This window comes from Talpa occidentalis, unplaced genomic scaffold (assembly GCF_014898055.3).
Source record: "Talpa occidentalis isolate TD23 unplaced genomic scaffold, MPIMG_talOcc4v2.1, whole genome shotgun sequence".
NCBI lineage: Eukaryota > Metazoa > Chordata > Mammalia > Eulipotyphla > Talpidae > Talpa > Talpa occidentalis.
The window spans coordinates 127,908,202-127,934,173 of record NW_026555331.1 but is presented as its reverse complement, the minus strand read 5'-3'; the positions used below and the strand labels follow the sequence as shown (position 1 = coordinate 127,934,173).

General features: G+C 33.3%; 1 protein-coding gene across 4 annotated transcripts in view; it reads right to left on the bottom strand.

The window, feature by feature from the left end:
* The window catches only part of FOXP2 (forkhead box P2), a 1,127,785-nt gene that overhangs the window by 93,773 nt on the left and 1,008,040 nt on the right, over positions 1-25,972 (bottom strand). For 3 of the 4 annotated variants that reach the window (XM_054692568.1, XM_054692569.1, XM_054692570.1), the window contains one exon: positions 18,452-18,526. The exons of the other annotated variant lie outside the window; for it this stretch is intronic. In XM_054692568.1, the coding sequence (XP_054548543.1) occupies positions 18,452-18,526 (75 nt within the window). The remainder of the gene's footprint in view (positions 1-18,451; positions 18,527-25,972) is intronic. 4 annotated transcript variants of the gene reach the window in all.

Sequence of the window (25,972 nt, the reverse complement as noted above, 5' to 3'; positions counted from 1 at the left end):
TACACATTGGGAACCTCCCTGGTGGCCTATGGATTAAGTCTCACCATGATCACTGCTATGGCCTGAGTTTGTTTCCTGGGCAGGGAAACTCTCCTGTCTCTCCCACTGCTCCCCTCAGCAGTGTATTTCAGTAAATCCACCTGTTCTGCTCCCCGCTCTGGTGAATTCTCTCACCAGCCCTCTCCCCACCCCATACCTCTGGCCTACACCCCAGTTCTTCTAATAAAAAAATACATATCTGTCAGAGGTAATTATAAATTATTGTTCTAAACCACTGGGAAAAAAAAGTCAGTGTAAGTTCACCAACAGGAATGTCTCCAAAATTTAGACATGGAAAATTTTTATTTTTTAACATCAAATGTTCATTTCCCTTTTTCTTTTTTTTTAAGTTTATTTATTTATTTATTTTTAAGATTTATTTTTATTTATTTATACAAGCACTGGGTACAGTCAGAAGCACGGGAGGGTGAGAGAATTCACCAGAGCCAGAGCGGGGAGCAGAGCAGGCAGAAGGACCGAGGTACACTGCTGAGGGGAGCAGCGGGCAGCAGGAGAGGTCTGCGCACCATGTGGGACCCTCCTCCGGTGGCTGGGGAGCAGCCGGGGATCGAACCGGCGCTGCAGAGGCGGCGTGCAGCTTCGCAACCCAGCGCTCAACCGCTGCGCCACCGGGGAGGCCCCAAATGTTCATTTTTAAACAATGTTTTGCTGCCCACCCCCAGCGGCCCACTCAGGTGTAGTCCCCACAGAATTTCCTTCACCAATGCATCTGTGCACCATCACCACATTCCCCCCCCCTTTTTTTAAGATAAATTTAAGTGAAGACCTTCACAATATTTAAAGACTTGATCTGCCCATGCTTAATGGATTAGTTAAGGGATAAATATTTATTTAGTGCCTACAAGTTTTAAACATCATACTTCTGGACCAGCCTGGTTCAGACAAGGGGCCAAACCCTAATATCTGTTGTCTCAACACTGCCAAAGCAGGATGGGATGACACCTGTGTAATCCATCACTGATATCCCAAGCGAGGGAGCTGATGGGAGGTAGGGTGAGGGGGGGCAGAGTTTAGTGGCCATTTTGGAAACATTTAATAGAGAATGATGCATATGGGCTCCCTCACTCTTTTTGTCTAAGTTGTTACAGAGGGCAGTCTCCCCACTGGCTGGCCAACTGGTTGGCTGGGTGGCAGGCATTCACCCCCACCCATGGCAGGTGGGGGAGCCCTCCCCACAAGCAGCAGGCTTGTGCTTCACCCTTCCAGCTCCTTTAGCTAAAAAACACACCTTGCATTATTGGTTGGTAACTAGATCTCCTCCCTCCTCCCTCTCCCCTGTTGATTAGATTTTTTTTTTTCTTTTTTGCTACGCCAAAGGCCATTTTGTGATAATGGGCAGCCAGACCCAGAACTGATAGAAGTTTTGACCTTATGTCAGATTTTAGGCCCTTTGCCCCCAAACAATACAAATAATAAAGGATAGAAACTATGTGCATTATAAGCTGCTTTACTACAATCTAATGCATTTGATTGCTAGTAAATTCTTCATTAAATTTTGAGTATTAAATATATTACATAGTATAAAATAATGTTTCCAAAAAATCCAGGAAATGAGATAATTTGATCAAAAGGGTATCTGTGTCCCAGTAAATTAGGGAGAGATATTGTATATGTGAAAATTCAAAAATGTACATTTTATCACATGACTAGTTTATCTGGAGATATAAAACATGAAAACTTACCTCACGTCAACAATAATTAAGAAAATGCATATTAAAGGATCATGTTAAGGAAGATAAAATAAAAAAGGATAATAATAAAGGATCATATTAAGGAAGATAATAAAAAAAAGGATCTTTCACCATTCAGAGATGGTGAAATGGGCACACCCCTATATAGAATAGGCAAGCTTAGCTGGTTTTTCTGTAGATTGGTACTTTCTATCTGATAATATAGTGAATATATGTTTATACTTTGTTTATATGGTTTATATATGTTTATTTTTAGATAAATGGAAAAGAAAAATTAAGGATGTAAAACTAAGACACATACACACATACACACAAATTTAAGTTTTAAATTTTTTTCTGTGCTATCTTAAACCTATGGTGGGATAATTTTTCTGTATTATCTACATATCCTACTTCTTCAAAACTGAAATTTGAAAGAGGTACATAAATCTGCATTGGAAAAATGTTTGAAGTCATTTAACTTAAAACTGCATAGTGCACATTTAAGTCTTTTTCTCAAATATCTGAAAATAAAACTTAAGCAGAAACTATTCAACTTTATGATTTTTAGCAGGTAACATTCTACACCTTAGAGAATTTATTGTTATAAAATCTAAAGAACTGGACAAAGCTAGGTACTTGTAATCAGATGACCAAAACCAAAGACAATAAAAACAAAGACTAGCTCACATGACCATCGAATGTTTTATCATTCAGTTCACAAAGCTGAACTTGGTGCCTCAATTTGTTGCAAGGAAAGATGAGAGCTAACTCATTATTTGAAGAAACCACTTGAGGTGAATGGACATTCACAGAAATATCAAACTGATGTCAAAAGATGCCAATTTTTAGCATAATAGAATGCGGCATCACTTTCATCTCCTTAGATACGTTACTTGTACTTTTATTATTATAGTATCCATTGTTCTAAAACAATCTATCCTTAAATGTAGAATCCTTAATAGTCCGAAGGGACAGGTTAAAAGTAGTTACAGACTATTACCACTACTTGAAAGCAAATCTAGAGAAGAAAGGCTAATCAAGAAGGATGTCAATATTTACAGATTTGGATTAAAATAGATCAGTAAAGAAAATAGGACATGATAGGTTGAACAGAAATGAGGAGCAATGCTATCTCATGAGAAGTGAAGAGGGGAATATAAATTAAGAAAAAACATTTCTAGCTGCTTAAAGTCTTCCTAATAAAAAAGCATTATGTTTGTGGGATCTCTTATTTTCTATGGTGTATATTTCATTTTAAAATCAATTAGTACAACAGATTACTCTAGTGATCTAGATAAGTGCATATCTAGACACTCAAAAGAATAAAGTAAAAATAGCACTGGTAAGAACAATACACATAAAAATAATTTTTACAATTATAAAAAAGACAAGCAACGTTTCTGGAGAATCTGTCCCTCAAGAATGCCACAGAAAAGTAGAAATGTTGTTTAATGTAATCTTAAATTCAGGAGTATTTTGTAAATATAGAGAAATGTTTATCATCTAGAATATCAAATGATTAAAATCTCACCATAGCTCTTTATATCTGTTTTAAGAAATACTATTCCTCAACCACAGTAGTCATATTGTAAGTGCTCAACAGTCACTTAGGTGAGTGGTTCCCCTATTGAACAGTGGAGATACAGAACATAACTATCACTGGAGATAGTTCTGGGACAAGGCTGCAGAGAATGCTTGGGAGTACTACCTGATCTCTTAAGTACCATACAAGCTATACAAATAAAGCCAGTGTCAATAACCAAGGCATAATCTTTTGCATAATTTTGTATCTTAGCCCATTATGTGGTGAATCAGATCAGTAACAGTTATCCCCATTTCATAGATTAAGATCCATATGCAGAGGGATAAAAATCTTTCTGTAAGCGCATACATGGCAGACACATGAATTGAATTCAATTCTATGTTATTATCTGGTCAGAGATTATGTTCTTTGAAAACAATTTCTACATAGCTTCCCTCAAAATAGAACTGATTTACTGGAATAGTTCAGTACAACAATTAAATGCCATGTTTTTTTTTTTTTTTTCTACCTTACGTAATCACATTACCAAAAAGCTATAGGGTTGTCACTTACTTAATCTTATTTAAGTTGAATGGCTATACACAATCTTCAAAAGCATTTTGTGTTGAATTTTAGAGAAAAGCGCAAGGGCTCCCTGCATTGGTTAATACAAAATAACAGAGTATTACAAATTTAGTTAATCAATCATTTAAAATCTTACGTAACCTGTTAGGTAACTGTGTTATGGTTTTCAAGTTAATGATTCTCCAATGTGTGGTCTCTATACAGTTAACATAAAGTAATTTAACTTATTCTACTTTACTGGGGGAAATATTGGCTATACAGCAGTATTTTTAGGAGATCTTTGAGATATGTGGAAAGATTATTCCTAAACTGGTTTGAGCATGAAAAAACATTTGAAAAAAGGCACTGTGTTAACAGTAAAACAATTTTAGAAAAGCAGAAGGCCTGACAATTATAAATCAGAGACATACTGCAGGAGAGGAGGTGGGAGAGTGATCAGAGGGAGGGAGGGAGGAGCACAGAGGACTGAGGTGATGGTGCACGGGCGCACTGGTGAAGGAAACTCTACGGGGACTACACCTGAGAGGGTGGGGGAAGCAAATATTGTTTAAAAATGAACAATGATGTAAAAAAATAATTAATAAAAATAAAAATAAAAGGAAAAATGTAAACTAAAAAATAAAAAGAAAGAAAAGTAGAAGTCCTGAATTAACTTAGAAGTTTTCTGGTCGCTAAGATTTCCGTTTATGACTTCCCTAAAAAGGCATATAGTATGATCATACTATCCTTTTAAAAGAAAATAGCTATGCTTAATTTAAAATTGACTATGTGAATGGCCCTTTCTCTGTTCAACTGAGCACATCATGCATGGCCAAGAAGAGAACACATATCTACTACTCTTTGTCCACTTCTCTCTAGGTATTAACTCACTCTCCTTATCCTCAACCAAATATAAACAGCAGCCTTTGTCACATTCTGGAGGGGAATTGGACAGTACATCAGACATCAAAGAATTTTGAGCAAGAAGGGCCCTCAAAGATAATAAATGGGTGGAAAGCTTATCTGCATGTACAGCATTTAGGAAGCCCCACTGTAAGAACTGGCTTGGGAAGGTCACACAGGAAGTTCACAAGGCAGCCTGTGGGCAGCAGAAGAAAAGCCTGTGTGTTAGTGTAACCCAGTGGAGGGACTTTCTGGTCCAGATCCATAGTTTGGAGAGTCAGGTTCAATAAACAGGTTACAGGATTTCCCGCAGTGCACATTAAAATAGCAAAGCTTTTCCTTCTAATATTTGGTGAAAATCATGCTCTTAAACTTTTGTAATAGCCTTCCTTGTAGGTAGAATTTGTTTGGTTATATTTTTAATACTATGGAGGGGAAAAAAGTGACTCAAAGCAGTTTTTATAGGAATCAACATTACCTGAACTAAGTGAATTAAATGAACAAGTGAAATTTGTGCTCAAAAAGGCATTTTTGCAAATCAGTAAGCCAGAGTACACTGTGCTCTTTACACGGAGTGATGATGGCATTTCAAACATGGACATAGTAGCAGAATAGATGCTCGTAAGTATTTATTACCTACATGTATCATAATACTTCACTGAAAAAGAACTCCTGCTTTCTGGTTTAGCATGAAAGAATAAGCATCCAAGTAAACTTCCTTATTCTCCCTCTGCCTCTTAAATAATAAAATTATATATATTATATATATATATATATATATCAGTGTTTGGGGGGAAGGGAAAGGAAATGTGCAGAGGATCATAATTCTTGAGGAACCCGGTAAAAAGGAAGCCATGAAAGGACACTGATTGACAAATAAAAGAATATGGACAAATGATGCCCAAAGTACCAGTAAGTAAATTCTAACTTTCCGCAGAACACAAAGGGCAAGGGTGGGTCATGGTACAAACATCAGGGGAATTAATTAAATCTACCATTGAGAATAGGCAGACCTATAAAATACCTATGCTGCCCATACTCTCTCCAAGTAATAGAGCAAATCTTCTCACAGAAGTGGCTTTTGCCCTGAGGACAACTGCTGAGAAGTGCATTATCCATTTAAGAAAACAAACCAGTTGTCTGAAGAAAGCATAGGAATATGGGCATAGGAATGCAAAAGATAAGCAAAGCAGAGTTTAGAGCTAGTTCCTAGCTCAATATACCAAATGCAAGAGGAGAAACATAATTCAGGAGGACAGAAGAAAACTTTAAGAATCTTTTCATTTGTATACTCAAAATGATTTTAGAAACTCCATGGTTTAAAAATGGCCTGCCAGCTATTGTCTTTGAAGAGCTACCATTTATAGCAGAGAATGAGAAGATAGAAAAAATGCATGCATTTATTATCTGAGTAATAAAGATTACCACTAGAAGAGCTCAAAATGATAGAATAACAAAAATTAGATATGGTGAAAATTACTAAATTTCTAATCTTTTTAGAGCAGGAAGTCAACACATTCTATCTGTAGTTGATGAAAAAGAAATAGAAGCAGCATGTCCCATATAATAAATGTAGGAGTTCAGAGGAAACACCATGGAAGAAGGACATTGCTAGAATTCAGTTTATTTTTAAGAGCTTAGCCAAAAATGTATGGAGATAGCCAAAATGGAGATAGCCAAAAATGTCCTGTGTAAGAGAAATATTCAGGATTCCTTTTCAATTCATGAACATTGAAACTAACCTATCATTTAATATACTTAGACATCTTTCTAATGAGAAATCTAAAGCAGTAACCAACCAACTATTTATTATCAAATGCTTCTAGGAAAACAATTCGATCACTTCCCAAAGAGCAAGTCTTAAGGAAAATATGAATTATAAGTTTCTTCAGGGCAAAATATTTAATTTTCCATTTTCAACAGACCTAAAACCATAGAAACTATAAGAGGTGTTCTTTTCTAGAGCTGGGTGGGGGTAGGTGGGGGAAAAGAACCACTCATTATTATCTTGTACCATTTTATATATACTTTTTTAAACATTGTAAAGACATTTAATATCTTTACATTAAACACTATAAAGCCATTATTTAATTCCTTTAAAATATTTTTTAAAACTCTAACTCAAATATGGGGCTGAATAAATGGTAAAAAATTTGAATGTACTTACAATAAATATTAAAGACATTTAAAATGAAAATATGAATGTCAGAATCATTAATAAGACTAATAACCAGATTTATTATATTTCATTTACCAAATTGGCAGCTGATTTGAACTGAGAAACCCGTGCATAACTAGTAAAGGGATGGCCTCTTTTTCTCATATAGGTTTAGGAAATGGCTTCATTATTTCCATTCCTGGCTATGACTTTCCTCAAGAAATTTATTCACATGTTGTTGGAAATATCGACAACAGAAATCAGTATAAACTGAACCAAATTAATCACTTTTTTCCAATTTTAAGAATTACTATGCTTTCATGTGTTTAAAATTGGTTCACTAAAACAAAGCTGAACTTAGCATGAATAATGAAATATCCAAAATTTTTAAATTAGCTAAATAACGAATATCTCCCAAATTCAGTATTTAAATAGTAATGTTTAATAAGGTTTTAATAATACTAATACCAGAAGGACTTGTTTGGAAAACTATATTTGTATGAACTACGATTTATAAATGCATTGCAATAGCAAGAAATTATGTGCTAGTTTAAAAGAAATTTCTAGAATAAGTTAACAAGTTGTTAAAAATATATGTTTAAATATTAAGTAGAACAACAAGAATATGAACTATTTGGGATCTTGACATCTTGTTATATTTCAGATGACTATTCTAAGGTGAAACTTCCCTACAAAAATCTTATAAGATGGATATATAACCAAATAAATACTGATATATATTACCATTTCTGAATTACAAAGTCAAAAAATCAAAATTAGTATAATTCATGAAAGCACTTTGCTATTTTGAAAATGTTAAATAAAATTAAAAAATGGTTAACCAGTAACACTATGATAAATTATTATTAAATGAAGAATAAGATGCAAATATAGCTAAAATATATGTGCATATTTAATATATGATTTAAAGTCATTAAGCATCTGTAAAGTGTCATTTAATTTAACAAATGATAATAAGGTATTTATAAATAGAATCTCAACAGAAGAGTAAACATCACTAAAAGTACTTCCAATAACTCACTCCAGAGTAAATCCTTTCATCCCTGGTATATTCCACAAATAATGTTTTTACACCTGAAATACCGATAGGAAATATCAGAAACTAGGTAATTTTAAACTTCTTAAACACATAAGTAGGTCATTTTAAGTACAATCGATGTATGTATCTGATATTCATGAGCTACTACGTAAAAAATTCAGTCAAACTGCATTTTGTAGATGAACTCCAAAAATGTCATACTACTGAAATGACCTTACTTTTAAATTCAATTTACTCAAGCAATTGGTTTATGCACACAGTTTTATCTTCTAGATACAAACAGAACAAATAAATATTAAAAGCACGCTAAATATAACCAAGAATAAATTTGTGTTTTCCCCAGAGTTTTAATTACTATATTAAACATTATAGCAAATGATGAGGATCACAAAAAGTTGTCTAAAGTATAAATACATTTGCACACTGTTTTTGGATAGAATGTTTTTTTCTTTCTTTTTTTAATAAACGTGGTTAGTTCAGTGCTGCTTAATCTTCTATGAATATATAAATTACCTGAGGATCTTGTTAGAAGGCAGACTGTAATATGTTTAAGCCTAGGGTGGGGCCTGAGATTTCATATTTCTAACAAGTTCCCAGGTGATGCTGTTGACTCATGAAACACACTTTGAAGACACTTTTGAATAAGTGTTTCCCAATTTTGACTAATCATCAGACCCACCTGGAGCATTTAGCACAAAGACAGATTTTTTGAGCCTTTCATTGAAATAATAAATATCTATATTTGGGGTGGGACACAGAAAATGTATCGTAGTTACTTAAGTTGGGGAAACACTGATTTAAAGCCTGGTAAACTAAACAACAGCTCTCTTCATTGTTTAATGTCTCAATTTTTCCAACAATATTTCCATCAGAAACTTCTCTTGATGATTAAGCAAAAACTACCCTAAATTGTAGAGAAAAAAATATTTCTTACCATTATGTTTCACTCAAAAGTATACTTCCTTCCTGATTTTATGAAGAGATATTATATAGACTAGCACTATAAATGAGAAAAAGAAGACAAAATTTCACAGAAGCAAAACAAAAAGATAACTATAAAGAATCTATTATGTGTTAGCCACTGTGCTAGAAGCACATTCTTATTATGTAGCATGGAAAATGAAGTGATTTTTCTCTAAAAGTAATCACAACCAGCTGAGTAAAATGGGGAGCAGTTTTTCATTCCATTTTATTCTACTCCAGGGTTTATGGTAGAAAGATGAAGATCCTTCACTGCGAACAAAAATGGACTCCATGAACTCTCTACCCAACCAAGGAGAGAGAATGGAAATGCAGGTGGGAAAGGCATGGGTATATTTTGGAAACAGTAAATATTTCTATTATTTCTGCGAGTCAGTTTAAACTAGGGAATAACAAGACACATGGCAGAGAGATTTTAGAAAAATAGCCCAGAGGCAAGAATGCCAAATAAGGTTTCCACCTTCAAACAAAAAAGAAGATTTAATGAGAATACAAAGTTTAAGGAGAAAAAAGTGTGGGTTCAGTAAAAATAAGGACATATAAACTAACTGGAGAAACAAAGGAAAATTGTCAGAATTGAAAAAAGAAATCATGTTCTTGAGGGCATGATTTAGGACAGTGCCTGGTGATTATCAAATCCTCCCTGTTCTTGTCTGAAATGGATGGAGCTGAAAACCCCTGGTTTAGAGGAGGAGACAAGGGAAGACAAAGTGATCAAGACAGCTAAGAAGATTCAGTAAGCTTGCATTCTTATAATCTGTGTTTGGGGAAGTAGGTTCTCTTTTAAATAAATTTTCTACTGGAATAGTGAAAATAACACCAGAAAAATACTATAGGTGGTGCGACATAAGGGAGAGATCTTAGAATCAGAGAGACACCAATTTGGATATTGGCTTAATAATTTAGAAAACGTGACCCTAGACAAGTTATTTTACTTCTCTGTTACCTCCAGAAGGGGGGGAAATGGCGTCAATGGTTACAACAAAAATTATTGCAGAGGGTTGCTATACCGTAAAGAGCAGGTTTCTGCACACATTGTGATTTGCCTCATAAAAACTGGCACAGTGGATACTTTCATTAAAATTCAAAAAAAGAGCCTCCCTGTTGGCACAGGGGGTTGATTGACCTGATAAGAGCAACCCACGTGGTGCGGCAGACCTCTCCTGTCTCTCCCCCTGCTGCTCCCCTCAATAGTGTGTTTCTGTACATCTGCCTGTTCTGCTCCCTGCTCTTTCTGGTGAATCTTCTCACCTCCCGCAACTCTGGCCTGTACTCCACTTCTTAAAAAAAATGTTTAAAAAAAAAAATCCAAAAAAGGGAAAAACAGAAAAACCGTGTAATTCAGTTCAGAGAGCTTCAACAAATTGTTTAGCAGAGTGTTAAAAACTAAGAAAAGGAACTCTCCTGCACTGTTGGTGGGAGTGCAAACTAGTCCAACCACTATGGAGAGCTGTGTGGAGATTTCTGGACCTACTAAACATAGAGCTTCCATATGATCCAGAAACATCAATTCCAAAGAGCACCTGCACACCTATGTTTATAGCAGCACTGTTTACAATAGCTAAGCTTTGGAAACAACCCAAATGCCCAAAAATAGATGACTGGATCAAGAAGATGTGGTACATATACACCATGGAATATTACTCAGCATTCAAAAAAGATAAGCACATGCAATTTGCAGCAACATGGATGGCGCTGGAAGGGATCATGCTCAGTGAAATAAGCCAGAAAGAAAAAGAAAAATACCAGATGGTCTCACTCATAGCAGGAATCTAGAAAACTTAAATAAGGGACCAGGAAAAAGAATAACTATAAGAAAGTAAAAATCAAAATCAACAAAAAACTATGAACCAGAGACACTCTATGGGGGAGTGGGGGGCGGGGCGGGGAGGGACTGGGGTCAAAATAAGGGGATTGCAATTGTATGGGGAATATAAAAATAAAATTTATTTAAAAAAATAAGAAAAGGAAGATGGATTCTGGTCAGCCCAGTAAAATGAATTATTTTTGGTTAAGAATAATGCAGGAACTCTTACTCAGAAGTCATTAGAACTATTTGAAGGGAATTGACTTCCAATCATTTACCACCAATTCCTGAAACTATATTACTTAAGATTCACTTCATAAAGCAAAAATACTAGCTGCTGTAAACTAACTTCCCCCTCCCCCATGTTGTTTTCCTTATGTTTTAGTTCTGAATTTATGAATCAAAGAAGGTAGTACCAAACTCAGAATGAAGCAGTTAAATGTATACCTAGGGCAATTTCAATGGTTGGTTTATTATATTGCTCTTAAAATTTCAAACTGACAATACAGTGAAAAAGACGATCATAATATTTCTGCATATGTTACACATTCTGTTTTTACAAAAAGGTTTTTCTAAAAAGTGAAAACCTTTATTTTATTAATTACTAAAATTAACCAATTACTTAAAAAGTTTTTAATGTATCTAAAGGTTTCATAAAATAACTAATGTTCTTTAGATTTATATTAATCTGTCTTAAATGTCTGAAGGGAAGGGAAGAGCATTCACACTGTAACTATGTTAAGTCTCTTGTGAGAAAATAGTTGCTAAGTTTTAACTCTAATAAAAAGCTATTCATTGAGCTAATACTACCATAAAGTATAACAAACATGGTGAATCTAAAGCTGTATAATTAGAAAGCTTTAATAATCATAAAAGTTAATAGTTTCCTTTTCATACCATTTGTCCTATAAACAGAAATCTCTGAAAAGTCAATATAAAGTTCAAATTTAGATGTCATGACACCAGAGAGGGACACAATGATAGTCACAGAGAAAAACAGTGAACAAATTACATAAGAGAAGTAATAATCTAGTTAGAAGTTCATTCATTTTCAAATTTACATCCATTTCAGCTGAAAGAGTTTCTACTTCCTTTCAAGATAAATTATTTCCATCTGATCCTTGATAACAGCACCTCCCTCTCCCCATCGTCTCTGGAGCTTGTTTCAACTCTTTATTCTTCTCCTCCTTGCATTAGAGTTAATTAAAACTTAGCAATTTTGTTTGTGAAAAATAGGAGATAGGGCTGGAGAGGAAAAAGAGCCTCATTTGGGGGAGGCACATGACTGCAAGACTTAGGTTTGTAAGGTATTATCCATCAGAAAATGGGAAGCCACCTGAAGAAAAAAAAATGGAGTAGGAACAATTATTTAGACTGTGATCGTATCACTTAAAAATAGTATTCAATAACAGACTTATGGTATTGTGTTGCCTACGTTTTGTATTTTAACATCAGAGTGGCAAAAGACCAATTAATCACTTGCATCCAGTTGTAAACACATGATATTTTTCTGATGGATAGTAAACAGACAACCTGAAAAGTTGGGAAATCTCACTCTATAGAACAAGTGATCTTGGTTGTATGTGTAATTTAAATAAATGTAAAGTGATTGCAAGGGATGAGGACTTTGCAACCATTAAGCTTATTTCTTTAAGCTTAAGAACTATATTAGGAAGGCTCTGTATGCCTTCAAAAGTATCTTTTTCCTAGCTGAAGTTCAACAGTCTGGGATTTCACAATTCACTTTAAAACATTTCTGGGGGAATTATTGAAGATCCTTTAATTTTTCTTTTCTAGAATCTCAACCTGTAAGTAAAACATCCCATAGGTCTGCAGAACAAGTATCCAAATAATAATTATGGTAATCAAAAAGGTGATCATAAAATCTATCTGGTCTTCAAACCTTTACATAGGTAAATGTGATTAGTGGCATTTTGAAAAACTAAGTACTTATTCTTATTTGACTTAGATAATTGCATATATAATTAAAATGGAAATATATAACCTGCTAAAATCACTACCTATGAAGGATGGCTAAAGAACTATGAGATTATCAATAGTGTCCTCTTCCATTCAAAGAATAATGGAGAAATATTAGGGAAGTTACTTAGATTTATTTAATTTTCTCTACTACAAAAGAGTTGAATTAAATGAATCATAAGGCTCCTTTTAGTTCTAATGTTCCATAAGTTTGCATAAGAAGAAATGCGTGTTGAGTAGCCATCCCATCTTTTTTATTTTGGCAATGTATTAATAAGGCAAATCATTTAATATAGCAGAGTGACTACTCAGTTAATATAAAGAGAAAAGAGTAGATTGCGAAATAAGTATACTTGCCAGTATATTAGGGTAGTATAAGAAATATACAAATTATAGACAAGAATTTCGAAAGAAATAGGGATAAAAACATATATTCTATTCAGATGATTTCATTTCTTTAACTTAAAAGTTAATCTGTATATCAAAAATACACATTAGTTATGTGTATATGTTATAGAAATACTAAATTTCTAAACTTTTAAGTTTGTTTATAAAAATTTAATGACATCATTTTGTCATCATTCTCTCCCTCTAAAATTAACTAACCACATGTAAAGCTACAGATAATGCTCAATTTAATGAGAATTTCTCTGAGAATTTGCTTGATGCCTTCCCCCTTTACTGTAATATCTCTTAAGATAGTCTTACTTGACTATTTAAGAACTCTTAATTTATCTTACTCTCATTATGTTCTGTCTATTTAAAGTTAGATGAAATATTTTGCATATAAAATCTAAATTAAACTTAAGGTATCATTCTGTCATTCTTAAAACATTAAATATACCATCCATGTAATCTGGAATGTTATGTTATAACACACACATTGGACTGAAAAGTAGATTATTTGTGTCAATTTTACAAATATTTCATACTATCTCTCAGGAGAAAGCAAGAGGAAGGTCCGTAGGAATGGCAATCTGGCTTCAGGTAAAAGAACTCTCAGGAACATGGTTGCAAGAGTCTGAGCATTTCAGGCTGTTTTTGATGTTAAATATGAAGAAAGTTCCATCTTGAAATTCTTAACTTGATATAAGACTCTATCCTTTAGCATATCAATAATGAAAATCTACTTACACCAAATTATGATAAAGAATATGATTAACAAAGTAAACAAGTGCATCTAAATTGTATGATGCATGAGGTGATTATAACAGAACAGTACTCTGATAAAAGTTTAGTTTTCTGAATTTTACTGAATGCTAATGGGAGTCATGTGGTTCTTCCTATGACATCTTAGGAAATAAAACTGCACAAGAATCCAGTTATTTAGAAATACTTTTAAAGTAAATATAATGTTGTGCAAATGATACCAGTAATAAAAATTAGATTCTATAATTTGCTAATCTTGTGCATACCAAATCATTTGCCTAATGAAAACTATAAATGTAAAAAATTTAACTTCAAAAATAAGTGAAAGAAAAATAAATTGTAGATAGAAGTCAATAAGTTACATAAATTATTTTACATAATTTATCAGACATGTATTTATGCCTCTGTACATGCATAAATCACAGATTTATACATCAGAATGTCTTTTTTTTGTTGTTTTCACTTATTATTATGCTAAAATAAGATGGTATGGAAATATATAAGGAACAGCAATACAAATAATGTGGAATACACACTTTATAAGTGAATACACACTTTATGATGTTTAGAAGTATGCAGGGACTACAGAAATAACTGTTGGAAGTTAATACAGATTATGTTTCATATTTTTAGAAGCTATCATTAATATGCCATTACAAATAAATGTTAAAGGAACAATAAAATCTATTCAAATGGGCACCATAAACTCACTTTATTGCCACAGATATGTTTTAGTGTATATATCAATTTATCTGATGAAAATATATTAATAACAACAAAACAAGATAAATAAATAAATAATCCTTTGATCAGTCCCTGATTTCTGCCATACTAATGCTTTGATGAATCAAGGGGAGTTAATTATTCATTATAAATTTCAAAGAGGAGTTTTTATTGAAAAATTTCTGCTATTGGTCCTTCTTGAAACCAATATCAATAGAATTCACGACAATCTCAAACACTGCAATAAAATAAAGGTGAGAGGCAATCACTCAAGAGAGGTGTCTAGAATGAACCGAGCTCAGAGAGCTACATCCCCGCTGAGTACAGTATGTAAAGATAATTATAATACCTTGAATTATACTAGGAAAGAAAAATATTAATCAAGAAGTTGCAGTCAAGGCTTTAAAAAACAGAAACCTTTGTTTTATTTCTGATGAAGAACATGAAGAAGTTTTTTATACTAGCCCTAACACATGGCCACCATATTATATCTCCATTGCACTAGCAAAATCAGCTGTAAGATGTGTTTGATATATTTCATTATGTTAAGGTTTATTTTATGCCAAAGAAGGTAGTATAAAACCAACCCGACTATAATAATAGGATAAAGTCTACTCAAAAATTAACATGATGAATTAACACATCTAATTTTATTGGTTCATAATAAATTCAAGTTTATATAAACATAACTTTACACTAATAGCAAAAAGTTCAATCTTGCAATAAATTATGTAAGAAGGAAACTAAAAATATTACAACATTATCCTTGGTTAATTGTCTTCATCATGTTAGTTAAACTTATCTGTGATACTAGTAAGTAGTATTCTATCTCTAACTCTTGTTTGGTCTCTGCCAATACATTTTCAATAGAGAAATGAAGATAACATTTGTAGGTAATCTGCACTGCCACATATACCTCCTAATGTATTTTCCTGTGCTCTAGCTGGAGACAGACAATTGCAGGACAATCACTTTTCCCAATATTCCTTAACCACAGTTCTCCTTTGATGCTTGAGGACCTCATTTAGGTCTGGTGAGACAGGGTTCTTTCCCTCCCATTTAGCTATGTTTTTCTTTAGCAAATAAGAAAACATTTGAATAATGCTGATATTTTTGGGTGTATAAGCCAATGTTCAACCTAGATTAATGAATATGAAGAGTTTCCTCACAGTAAGGAGCACTTCTGTCTGCCTTAGCTATGACGCAAGATACAACTGCTAGTGACTCTTTTAGTATTATTATCAAATATATATTTAAATTTACTTCAAACAGAATTGTCTCTTTAGTCCAAGCTGGAGTACAGTGATGCTACCACAGACATTGACTCCAATGTCTAGTGCATATTTACTATGTGTTAGTCATCATGCTAAGTATTTTTCAGGCTTATCATATTTAATCTCCCTCACTACCCTATGGCATAGACACTACTATTGTCCTAATTTTACCTATTAAGAGCATAACCCTTTAAAAAGAAGGTCAAGTAATATGCCCAGTATTCAACCTAGAATGTTGAATCTATCCACAGGATGGATTATTTGGTGCTGGGTAGAAATTATGTGAAGTTTGAAAAGAGAAATGAATTTTGAATAGAAAATAAGATTCTTAAAAATTATCACTGTCACATTTTCCTTATTTTCTCCAATCCACAATTCTAATAAAAATGAAACATTCAGAATGCAATCACAACAGAGCCAAGACCTGTAGAAGGAAAGACTCAGTGTGGTCAATGTAATTTAATTTGAACGGGATTTAAAAAAGTTGAACAGGAGCCTGCCAAGTTTCATTTTTAGTCTATATGTCCAACGAATTCTGTCCCTCAAAATATTCATTTAATCTAATAAAATTCATTTAATCCAAAATATTCATTTAATCCAAGACCAAGCACTAAGACTAATTGCCTTAGCACTTACAGCTAACAGAGTCCTATGTAAAATAGTATTCACTTAGGTGAATCTGTAGGCAAAATTAATAAGTTTATCTGCAGGTAGGTGCTAATTAGTCCATTCTGGGAGATGAGATGTCAACAAGGTATAGTTATTAAGTAGTGAGCTTAGATTACTACTAGGTGGTAGGGAAGCCAAAATTCAAAATTTAGGATCTTGACAGATTGAACCAGTTTGCTGTTTGATCTATCAGGGATAAAAAAGAAAGGCCTTTTTCCATCACTAAAGTTTGAAAGGGAAATAAAACATGTGAATATATTCAACTTGGCCACTGAAGAATTACATGGTCTTTGGCAAGTCAGTTAATTTCTCTATGTTTCATTTTCATTCTGAATACGTTATCAAACTATAAATTTCTGGTACTGTTGATTTTACCTTTTGCATCTATAGACTAAAGAATTTTTTTAAATGGTGGGCATAGTTTTACTAAAGAACAAACACTGGAAGTAGTTAATCTAACTCACTCTTCAGTTTCATGAAAACAATTTTTCTATTGGGATTATTTTAGGAAAAAGAGTTACCAAATACAAACAATGCCTGTTTCATTTTTAACACACTGTTTTTACAATTATAGTTTTGGATGGGTCTTATTTATTAACAGATATAGTTAGCTTTGAAGCACAACTCAAATTTATCTCCTTTTGAAATATACAGGGAATATTCAGATATTATTTTAATCTTTCACATCATATTTTAACTTTACATCATTTCAGCAGAACTTACCCCACTTTTAAATGGTTGCTACTTTTTCAAATGTCATTATTACAAAGACAGTTCAGTAAGGCCAAATGCTTTAGAATTAAAATGAATGAGGCCACAAAACACATCATTTCAGATCATTATGAAACTTGCTTTTGTATAAAATGTATTATCAATCCCCTGAGTTCATTAATTCTACAAAATAGTACATTATTGCTGTTTGCATTTCTATTTTGGTTTAGTATTTAACAATTTAAGGATGTTTCAAATTTTTCACAAAGGTTATCATTTCTATTAATTTAACATTGTTCTTATTGAGAGAAGTCTTTTTTTAACCAAAGCATGAAATTAGATATTTCTTCTTTATCCAGGAAGATACTGATTATTTGTTTAAAAGGTTCTTAACTGTGTTGTGTTCTATCATTTATAAATTATAAAATATTATGTATAGGGTAGTAAAAAATAAAATTTACATGAGTATATTTAGGAGAACTCTTGTCATGGAGACAAAATAAAGTACATTCATTTTTTAAGGAAACCAAAAAAAATATGTGAAATATATGACTTACATATTCAGAGATTCCTTAACCATATAGGTAGTATCCATGCTAAATAGAAACATGAAGTTGCTCTATTTAAAAGTCTTGAATGGCCACTTCAGGATTGCTATTCATTTCCAAGGCTAACTGGGTTGTGAATTGGGTCACGAAAGCAATTTTCATTGAATATTATAGTCTAAAGAGACAAATTACACTCTAGTGACAGAATATGTAAAAAAGGCCTTGGCATATTTATATGGCAACTTGCAGAAGATGGAACAGCAACTTTTCCCTAAGAGAGGTATTGCGCCTACCCATTATCTCTATTCATTTATTTTCTATGTATCAGCAATCTCTCATCAAATTATTCTAAAAGTTCAAGAAAAGTGAAGTGGTGATACAACCATTCATATATTTATATCATATGCCTTTATATATTTAAGATATGCTTTAATGTCACCAATTTACAGACTGTGAACTCTATATTTGGTGAAACATACTTTAAGTGATACTACAGTAAGTACCAGAAAATGATTAATTATATCTACATCTTAATATTAGTCATATCTTAATTATTTGCACCAAATGAAGGACGTGGCTAACAGAAAATCATGGATAACCTGCTTAGTGTGCTTGGATCTATGGGCTTGTGTTTAGTTGCTGAATTTCTAATTGCCCAGTTTAACTTACTGCAAATGTGTTGTGAGGATGCCCATCACCAGAAGAGTGGCCACAGACACATAATTTTGTTTCTGGAAGCAATTCCTAGATTAAACAAAGAGAACCAGGAGTTGGCTTTTTTTCCCCAATCTTAAGAGTTATGCTAATAATGTACATGATCATTTTTTAAAACTTTTAAAATTATTTTCTTGGTAGATCAACAAAAGCAAAACTGTTCCATCTTTCTCTCACAGTTAATCCTAACAGATTTTTAAAATTGCAATAAGTTTGCAGATGCAAAGTTAAGTATTCATAATGAATTAACCACTAATGAAAAAAAAAATCATTGATTCTATACAATGATGCTTAATTATAAGACTCACTTTCAATTTCTAAATTAACACTATGGCAATGTTAATATATAGTCCTTTAGATTTAAATGGCAGCTATTTTAGACTAAGGGGTGGTACTTGTCTTTAAACTTTGTCCCTTTGTGAAAAAACTAATTACTGAGTTGTAGTCAATTGTATCCAATAAAATTAACACAAATCCTGTCTTGTTATGGTATGTAAGAACAATAATAACAAGAATACCTTTAAGTAAATTGCCTCAGTCATGCATTACCATAACACAAATATTAGCATTAAAAATAAATTTAGGACACGGAGCTAAGCTCCATCATCTGTGTTAAAACCTGTTGAACTGTGCCATTTGTACGGAAAGCTATATGCTCAAATGCATAGTTTGCATTTTTGTATGTAAAAGCAAAGTGATTATTTATTGATAATGACATGGAATGTCATTTTTTACTTAGTAGCATTAGACATTTCAAAGATTTTGTCTGAAGGGCAAAAGGATTACCCTGCATTTGACAGACCATGTGACAACATTTCCTTAGACTTCATGTATGATATAAAAGGATGATCCCCATTCATAAGATACACAGGGGAAATTATAAATATATCGGAAAAGAAGAAAAGCAAGGAGAGACGTGGTAGGGGTGTCAGGAAGTATTTGTAGTGGTTTGATGCATGTAAATATTACATCTTATAAATAATTCTTTTCAAATACATCTCTGAAGTTCAGGGGCTCTGTTTAAGAAATGGATTGCATATACATTACATGGCTATATGTCATTTTCTTCACAGTAAGAACAACAATAATTCAAATAAGAAAAGTGGCTTCCAAAATATTTCTTCCCTTCGATTTCCTATGAAGCATGTCACCTGACATTGGCAGATGAGGACTAGCGAAAAGATGTTCAAGTTACATTTTACTGTCAGAATCCAACAAACACGTTTTCATCTAAATTATTTTGTCAACAGTCTTGTAGTACCCTTGCTAACCTTATTTGGCACTAGTGCATAATTAGATACACAGGGGTGTGACTCCAATTGAAGGTGTTGGCATTGTAGCACTCTGTGAAAATATTAACTATGAGGTTAACTCCAATTTTCTCTTCTTTAATTAAATGCACATGGTACTAATGAGGTAACCTACTGTTCCTTGATAGCACTAATTAGCTAAGAGGAGAGTACACTCTCACACTGCAATTTAAACCTAAAAATAAGGTTGAAATATGCTAATTGCAGGCAATTTAAAACAGTACAAGTTGAAGAACTAGTCATAATAAGAGAAACTGACTGCTTTACAGCTAGGCAGCTGTAACTTTGGTTAAAATCAAAACAAGCCACACAATTTTTGGACTGCTATTTAACAAGGTCATAAGCCTCCTAAAAAATGAATTCCTACTTCATACAAGAGCAATGAACCAAACTAGCAAGAACTCCTCAGATCATCATTCATGTACATAAAGCCAAAAAATAACTGAGTCATTGCACTCTGAAGGTACTATAACACCATCTATATTTAATGTTGAAAAATTAAACTCCATTAATAAGCAACATCACCTAAAATTTTTCCAAGAGCACCCACACTAAATAAAATAGTGTAATTTGTGTCTGCGGCATTAACTAAACATGTCAGTGAAAATTTGCCATCCCAATCACAGGGTCATAAAGGATAATACAGTGAAGAGTGAATTCAACACTTTTGGAATGAAATAGATGGAGAAGAAATTTCCAGACATTTTACAAGAACAGTGGTAAAAATATACAAAAACGCTATGAAATATAAAGGCATAGTTACCATTTAAGGGTCACAGATGCCAAAATATCTGAAGGATTTCTTTATAAAATGGAAATTTTTATCAGATTTCTTCTATAGATTAGAGCTTCAGGATGGAAGCAGCCTAAAGCTTCTTTGTGAGAATGTTCTCAAATTTTGCTCAAATGACTCAGAAACAAAATTTCAGTAAATCTAAGTACAACCCATATGTATCTTTCTTGTTTCTTAAACATTTCCCAAATTAGTTTTAACTGATAAACATGGAGAGGGCTTTGATATAAAGCAAGATGCTAAAGGGCTTTCAAAAACATAAAATTATGTCTTAATTGGTGTAAAAGTACACTTTTTATAACATTTGACTCTCTAAAGTCCATGCCATGTCATCTTATTGTTAATCAGAAATGTTGATTAACCAAACACACACTGTCTCTGACAATGTAAAATATAAAAATTATAACACATTAAAATAACACTATCATTAATCTCTCCTTTGGGATAAAAAAAGGACTGCCCCATCACTTTGGATGCACGATTATAAAATATATGTAATTTAATCAATCAAGAGTTGAGCAAGCAAAAGAAAAGTTATAAAAACAAAGCCTGTGAAAAGAAAAAGTCAACATAAGCTTACTGAAGAAAATAATGTAGAAAAAGAGCATATTATTTGAAAGGCAAAACCTTTTAACTAATAACTCCAACTCCAAGCTTTTAACTTTTAACTTCCAACTAATAACTCCTGGAGTTAAAAGTATGCGAGAATAAACTGCTCTACCATTAGCCCATCATCATGTCTTGTCAAAAGACTTGGTTGCAGAAACTTTGCTTTGAAAAACCCACCCAGCGTCTTCTCATGGCTGCCCAAAAGCTTTCTACAACAAAGAGACAGAATTTTGGCAAGAGAAGCTAATAAACCTCTGACTAACTGTGCTAGAACAGTTCTGTAGAGTTGCAGGTCTGTAAAGGAGCAGCAAGGCGAATGAAATCAGACAGTCATTTAGAAATGGGTATCCTGGAGGCAACCGGACATATTCTAGGAAATCACAGGGAAACACAATGTGAATGGATGTTTTAAGTACTCTCATCTGTTTCAAATAAGCATCACAGAATCTTTTAGCAGTCAAAAAGCCAGAACAATGTATTGGAATCGACTTTCTATATTAACTTCAGAAGTAATCTATTCTTCAGTTAAATATGGATCATTCTAGTTTTCTGTTAAAACATTAAAAAGTAAGTCATTTAATGTTGAAAATGAGAATACAAGCTCTGGAGACAGTTTGCCAGGGTTCTGATCCTGCCTCAAGACTTGCTAGTTGTGTGACCTTGAGCAAGATACTTAGTCTCTTTTGGCCTCTCACTAGAAAGGGGATAATCAGTGACAACATCACGGGGTTATTAACTCCATTAACTTGGAAAGTACTTAAAACAGGGCTGGCATCCATATCCTTCATGCTTATTAGCTATATACTTAATATTTATTAGTAACTGCTAACAAATTCATTACTACTTCAGAGAAACATTCAACATTTTTTCAAATAAAAATTATGGAAGTTCTACTATGTGTAAAATATTATTGTGCTCTGTAAAATATGCAGCAATTCCCCCAAATTGTATTTGCGTTCAAATAGTTTTCAGTCTATCTGATTAGACCTCATGATATTAATTAAAGCTTCCCACATAAATAAAACATATTTTTTTTCTCTTTAGAAACCTGTTACAGGGCCTCGCCTGGTGGCACAGCGGTTGAGCGCTGGGTTGCGAGGCTGCCCGTAGCCTCTGCAGCGCTAGTTTGATCCCCGGCCACGGGCGAGGGTCTCACAAAAATAAATAAATAAATGTTTGTTTGTTTGTTTGTTTTTAAAAAAGAAACCTGTTACAGAAAAACAAGAAGATAATAAGAGTGACTTTTAAGAAAGGATATGGTTTTTAAAAAGTTGATAAAGGCATATTTTTTCATAGAAAAATAAGTTAGGACTATACTGGTTTTTCCTAACAAAAATGTTTTAAATTATAATTTATTCCTTAAGGTTAGCTGCAAGTATGTTTATATTTTTAACACATTTGAAACCATAATGTCTTACAATATTTGGGGTAAAATGATATCTGAATGGAAAAGTAGTCTACATTTTAATGGTGCAAACATTTAAAAATAAGTGCTTAACCAGTTAAACGGTATAGACACATTCTCATTTTACATTTTTTATAGAAGTAACCTTGTTTTATACCATTCCATTTCACCAGTACAACATTACACTTCTCTTGATGTGAAAGAAATCAAACAAACAAAAAAATCAAATGGTTGATTGGCATTTTGCCCCCTCCAACTGATTGTTGGTTTGGTTGGCTATTTTTGGACCATTCCTCATATCTGATGGCAAGTGGCCTGGGACAGTGTGGCCAGAGTTGTATGAGGATATGTGTAAAATTCACAAATCCAAACTATATCATGCTTTTCTACCCCAATTCTTTAAAACATATCAGCAACTGGCCAGCTCTGATAGAGAAGATGAAAAAAAAAAAAATCAATGCCTGATACATTTTGAGTGTTTTATAAAAGACAAGTGCATCAGCGCAGTTGTATTTTTTGGAGTCAGTTAAAAAGAAGCATGGTCCATGTAACCCAAAGGACCAAATCAGTATGAGCGCATCCTTTCAGACTATTCATTTTTCATTCTGAGAAAAAGAAGTCAGCACTACCTTCTTTCCTTCTGTGGCTTGGGCTGCAAATCCCACATGAGGAGAACAAGGTATAGCCATGAAAGAAGTTGAAGTGTAGGAAGCTGTAACTATTTACCAAAGATTCATGATTTTATTTATTTTTAAGGCCACTAATGTATCATATATCATATAGTACAGGTTTACAAACTTTAGCATGTGAAACATGATTAAAAGATGTAAAGGGGTGGGTCTCAACCTGTGCCATGTGTTAACATCAGCTGGGGGGATTTGAATAAATAATGATACTGGGCTTCCCCTCTAATTTTCTGATTTAATTAGGTTATCGTGGAACCAAGGCATTAAAAAAAATAAGAAAAGAACTCCAGGTAAAGCTAATGTGTAGTCAGAACTTAGGTCCACAGATAAAATAGCTGAACAGAAAAAGAAATGGACAGTTATAAGGCAAGCCACCAAAAGACACAGGTCATGGATGACAAGAGAAGTGGTGTGAAAAATCTTAAATGTTTTTAACTCAACTCAGAAGGATGAAACTTCTTGGAGGTCTCCATGATTTTCAACAGAATAATTTCAGAATGACAGTGGTGACAGAAACCAAACAATGTTGAAGAAGGAATGGATGTTTAAGTGTAAAAATTATTTCCAAAAGTTTGATGATGAAAGAAAGGCCTAAGAAATTGCCTGATATAAAAGAAAGGTTGATGGACGATTCCATTTTGGTGGTGCTCTTCTTTTAAAAGATGAGAAGACTCACAGAAACATGGAAACTGAAGACACAGGAAAGCAAATGTGTGACTGACAGGACAAAATTAGAGAAAAAGTGAGCAGGGGCAGAAAAAAAAATTGGCCATTGAGAGATCATACTGTGATATAAAAGGCATAACTGGAGGGCCCAATATAAGGTTGTTTTAGGAGTAGAGAAAAAGGAAACCAAGTTAATACTACATTTCTCTCTGAAGTAGGAGGAAAAGTTATCAAAAACAAAGGAGAAATGTGTGAGGGTACAAGATGGCAGGAAAACTGGTGGAGAAAGTGGAATTTTTTTTTTAATTAACAATAAATTATTGGTGTAGTTACATAGATACATAGACAGGCAATGAATATTTTCCATTAATGTAAAATCTTGTCTTTTATGGATTCAGACTAATTCTATTCTACATCTTCACTGCTATTGGCTTCAATTTTAGGTGTTAAAAGACCAATGAAACAATTGCTAAATAGTGAAGAAGGCTAAGGTGATGTCGAAGATTCAATATTGCCTGATACTGTGATTTTCCAAGTGAATATTCAGTGGCTTACCTAAGAGTAGGAGTAAGGAAAGTCATAGCTTGGAAATTGGAAGAGCAAGTGCTGTAGCAAGGTCAGAGAGGTTGATACAAAACAGAGAGTGCCTCTCACATCATCAATAAATATGGGATACAAAAGTGCAGGTGCCCGAAGGTGACAGAAGGGTGGGATGGACAAGGGAGAGTCTCTCCTTTGATCAGAACAGGGAGGGATTCCTTACATCCATCAATTCAAATTGATTTTAAAAAATTGGTCCAAGGACATGAAGAATATTGCTGAAGGTACTGATTTAATAAAGGCTGACAATTCTATGCTTGTTTTCCCCATGCAGGAGTGTAAATTTTTTAAAATTGTATATTTTCTTTTCTTTGGTAATAAACATGTGCCACATTGATAACATGAGTAACAAACTCAATATGAAAATCCAAAGTTACAAAGCTAAATTAGTGATTTTCTCAACGGAATTTTTCAAATTAAAAAGTAGGTAATTATATGTAAATATAAAGAAAGCCTACGTTAAATACATTTGATTTTTTATATAATCACAAGGAATATATGCAGTGCAGAGATAAAGTTATAAGTATTCAAGTTAGTGAATCTTCTTGCCCATGGTCATGTTACACATATCCTATAGTATGGTCCCTATAGTTCTTTATTGTCTGCATTGTGTTTCCTTGGTGTTGGAAGAGTAATTCTTTGGGGGAAAAAAAAAAAACAAAAACAACTATTGTCATGATGATGTTACAATTATGTAAAAAAAACAACTCAAAGTTACTACAGATTTATAGTAATTCTGTCTACCCAGCATCCTGTCCTCTTTTTGGTAATAACAGAGTGTTTTCGTTTGCAAGCTACCCCCATTCTGCACCCCAGCTTCAACCATCATCCGCAAATTGGTGGAACAGATTCAAGGATGCCTGGGTGATGCAAGCAGACCAAAAACTCTCCCTTCTCCAGGAACTGATTTCTGCAGTGTGCAATGTCTAATAAATGGGAAATTCATCCAAACTAATGCTGGAATCCTGAAGGCTTCCACCAGATCCTGCTCTGCTTTTTGTCCTGCATGAGACCAGATTTTTGTTTAGCTTTGAAATTACTGTTGTAATTTCAGTTTTATACATATGGTTTCCTCCCTTTGAAAGGTCAGTTTGTACATTCAGTCTCTATAGTCTACAAAATACAATCTAATATATGAAAATGATAAAGCAAAATATTAGATTAAATTATCAGCACAGGCACATCTATTAATATATTAATCATTAAAGGGAATTAGCATCTTTTATCATAAATTAATAATATATACCCATGTCTTTCCATTTTTGTTCAATAGAGTCTAAATTTTATTTTTTTTTCCTTTTTTTAAAAGAAAGGCTAGATAAACATTAACAAAGAAAGTCCAGTGGTGGTCACTGCCTCAAATATATGATAGATATTTGCAATTTTAAAGTACTTAATATTAATCAA